This window comes from Parus major, chromosome 14 (genome assembly GCF_001522545.3).
Source record: "Parus major isolate Abel chromosome 14, Parus_major1.1, whole genome shotgun sequence".
NCBI lineage: Eukaryota > Metazoa > Chordata > Aves > Passeriformes > Paridae > Parus > Parus major.
This window is the reverse complement of record NC_031783.1, coordinates 11810564-11812606: the sequence shown is the minus strand read 5'-3', so window position 1 is coordinate 11812606 and position 2043 is coordinate 11810564. Positions and strand designations below refer to the sequence as shown.

The following is a 2043-nucleotide window of genomic DNA, read 5'->3' as shown; positions in this document are numbered from 1 at the left end:
AAAAAAGAAAAAAAAACCTAGAAGAAAGCCGGAGCTCACAAGAGGGAGAAGAAAAAAAAAAAAGAGCAGCCATTCCCAGGATCATCTGTAGGTGCTCAAAGAGCGTTTCACTCCACCACCACTCACCACCCCCTCGCAGTGACAGCAGAGCATAAAAAGAGGTTTCCATTAAATAACTGGACCAAGGAGAAGTGGCAGATCCACTGCCAAGCCCAGGAAACCTGAGCAAAAAAAAAAAGAAAAATAAAAAAAAAAATAAAGGAACATAATTCACAGGGGAAAAAATGAAAAAATGTTTCAAGAGAATTCTTGGGGTACGGTGCAGGAACCAAGACCCCACAAGGCCCAGCAGACTTGGGTGAGGAGGGCAGGGGCAAGTCGGTCCTTCCCCCATGGCCTCCACCCTCGGCCACTCCAGATTTCCAAGGAAAACTGTTTGCAAGCAAGAAACTGAGTTCCAGGCCAGGAGGAAACACGTGAAGACAGTAGGAAGAAAAGGTTAGGACCAGGCATAACTTACTTTTGGGAAGCTGTCTAAGGGTAGAAAAAGTGTCTTAAGAGCAAATGGCAAAGCACATTTCCTAAGGAAACATCTTTTTTCTTTTTTCTTTTTTTTTTTTCCTTTTGAATTTTGCTTCAGCACTTGAAGGACAGAATAAGGGACAGCCAGGACTCTAGGCAGGACATCAGTAAGGTCAGGAACCAGACTGACTGGAACTGCCCTGGTGTGGCTGAGCCAGTGCAGACCCACAAGAGCTCCCAGCCTCTCCAGTCCTGCCCAGTCCCCTGCAAGAGGACCGAGAGCTTCAGCACATCTCAGTTGATAAAACTGGGTGTCTTTTGAGCAGCACAACTGCAGGCACCTCATTGCAGGGGCCTGAGCTGGACTGTGGCATCCCTACACCGTGCCTCAGTTTCACCAGCGGAAAGCAACTCAGACCAGCTCTGCAGAGGGTGGTGCTCAGCAGAAAGGACCCCAGAGCAGAGTTTAGAGAGGCTTCAGTGTGTGAGGAGCCAAGGTCGGGCTCTCTCCATCACTCACCCTGCAACGCTGCATTTTGCCCTCCCAAAAACACAGTAGGCTGCAGAACAGCCCAGCCAGCCTCGGAATACCACCCGGCTCAGAGATATGGGGGAAAAGGGAAGGGGAGGCGGTATTTGCAGGGTCACGGCACCACTCGGATCCCGCAGAGCGAAGGGCCAGGACCGCGGCGGAGAAGCGTGGGCTCCAGCCCGTCCCGATCCGCTCCATCCCGGCCAGCGGCGGGGACCAGCCCCGTCTCCATCCCTGTCCCCATCCCTTACCATGTCGCGGTTGCGGGAGATCCAGGTGTCGAGCAGCAGCTCTAGCCGCGCCTTGTGAAACTTCTTGGTGGTTTTGACGGCGATGAAGACATCGCGGGGGGAGATGTCCTCGGCCGGCGGCCGCGGGGGGCTCGGCGGGGCGGGGGGCAGCTCCCTCCGCGCTCGGCTCAGCCGCCCGAAATAATCGGCGAAGCTGCGGAGCCCGGGCGGCCCCTGCGCCGCCGGAGGAGCCACGGCCGCCGCCGCCCCCAGGCTCTGCAGAGCCCGCTGCGCCCCGCCGGCCTCCCCCCGGGCCAGCCCCGGCCTCCCCGGCGGCTCCACCATGAGCACCAGGAGGCAGGTGAACATGGAGCCCACGAGGGACAGGAGCAGTTTCCTCCCGCAGCTCTTCAGCATCCTTCCTTCCCTCCGCTCCTCGCCTCTCCGCGCCGCCGCCACCGCCGGCCCCCGCCGCGCCGCCGCCTTTAAAGCGCGCCCGCCCCGCCCGGGGAGGGACAGAGCCGGGGCCGTCCCAAGCGGGGCGTGAGCACCGCTCGGCCCTGCCCGCGGACCGCCCGCGCCCCCCGGACCCCCGTGTCCTCCCCGCCAGCCCCTACACGCGTCCCGGCTCCTCCGGCCCCGTCCTGGCCGGTCCCGGGCTCTGCCCTGCGCATCTCCGTGCCCGCGGCCGGGAGCGCACGGCTGGGTGCGGGCAGGGCGCCGGCGACTCCTCCTCCTCCTCCCTTCCCCTTGATACCC

The 2043-nt window shown here is 60.6% G+C and overlaps 1 protein-coding gene across 1 annotated transcript in view; it reads right to left on the bottom strand.

Moving 5' to 3' along the window:
- LFNG (LFNG O-fucosylpeptide 3-beta-N-acetylglucosaminyltransferase) overlaps window positions 1-1761 on the bottom strand; it is an 11251-nt gene extending 9490 nt beyond the window's left edge. The window contains exon 1 of the mRNA XM_015643278.2: window positions 1306-1761. Coding sequence (XP_015498764.1) covers window positions 1306-1701 — 396 coding nt within the window. The 5' untranslated portion in view covers window positions 1702-1761. The remainder of the gene's footprint in view (window positions 1-1305) is intronic.
- Between the last annotated feature and the right edge of the window lie 282 nt (window positions 1762-2043).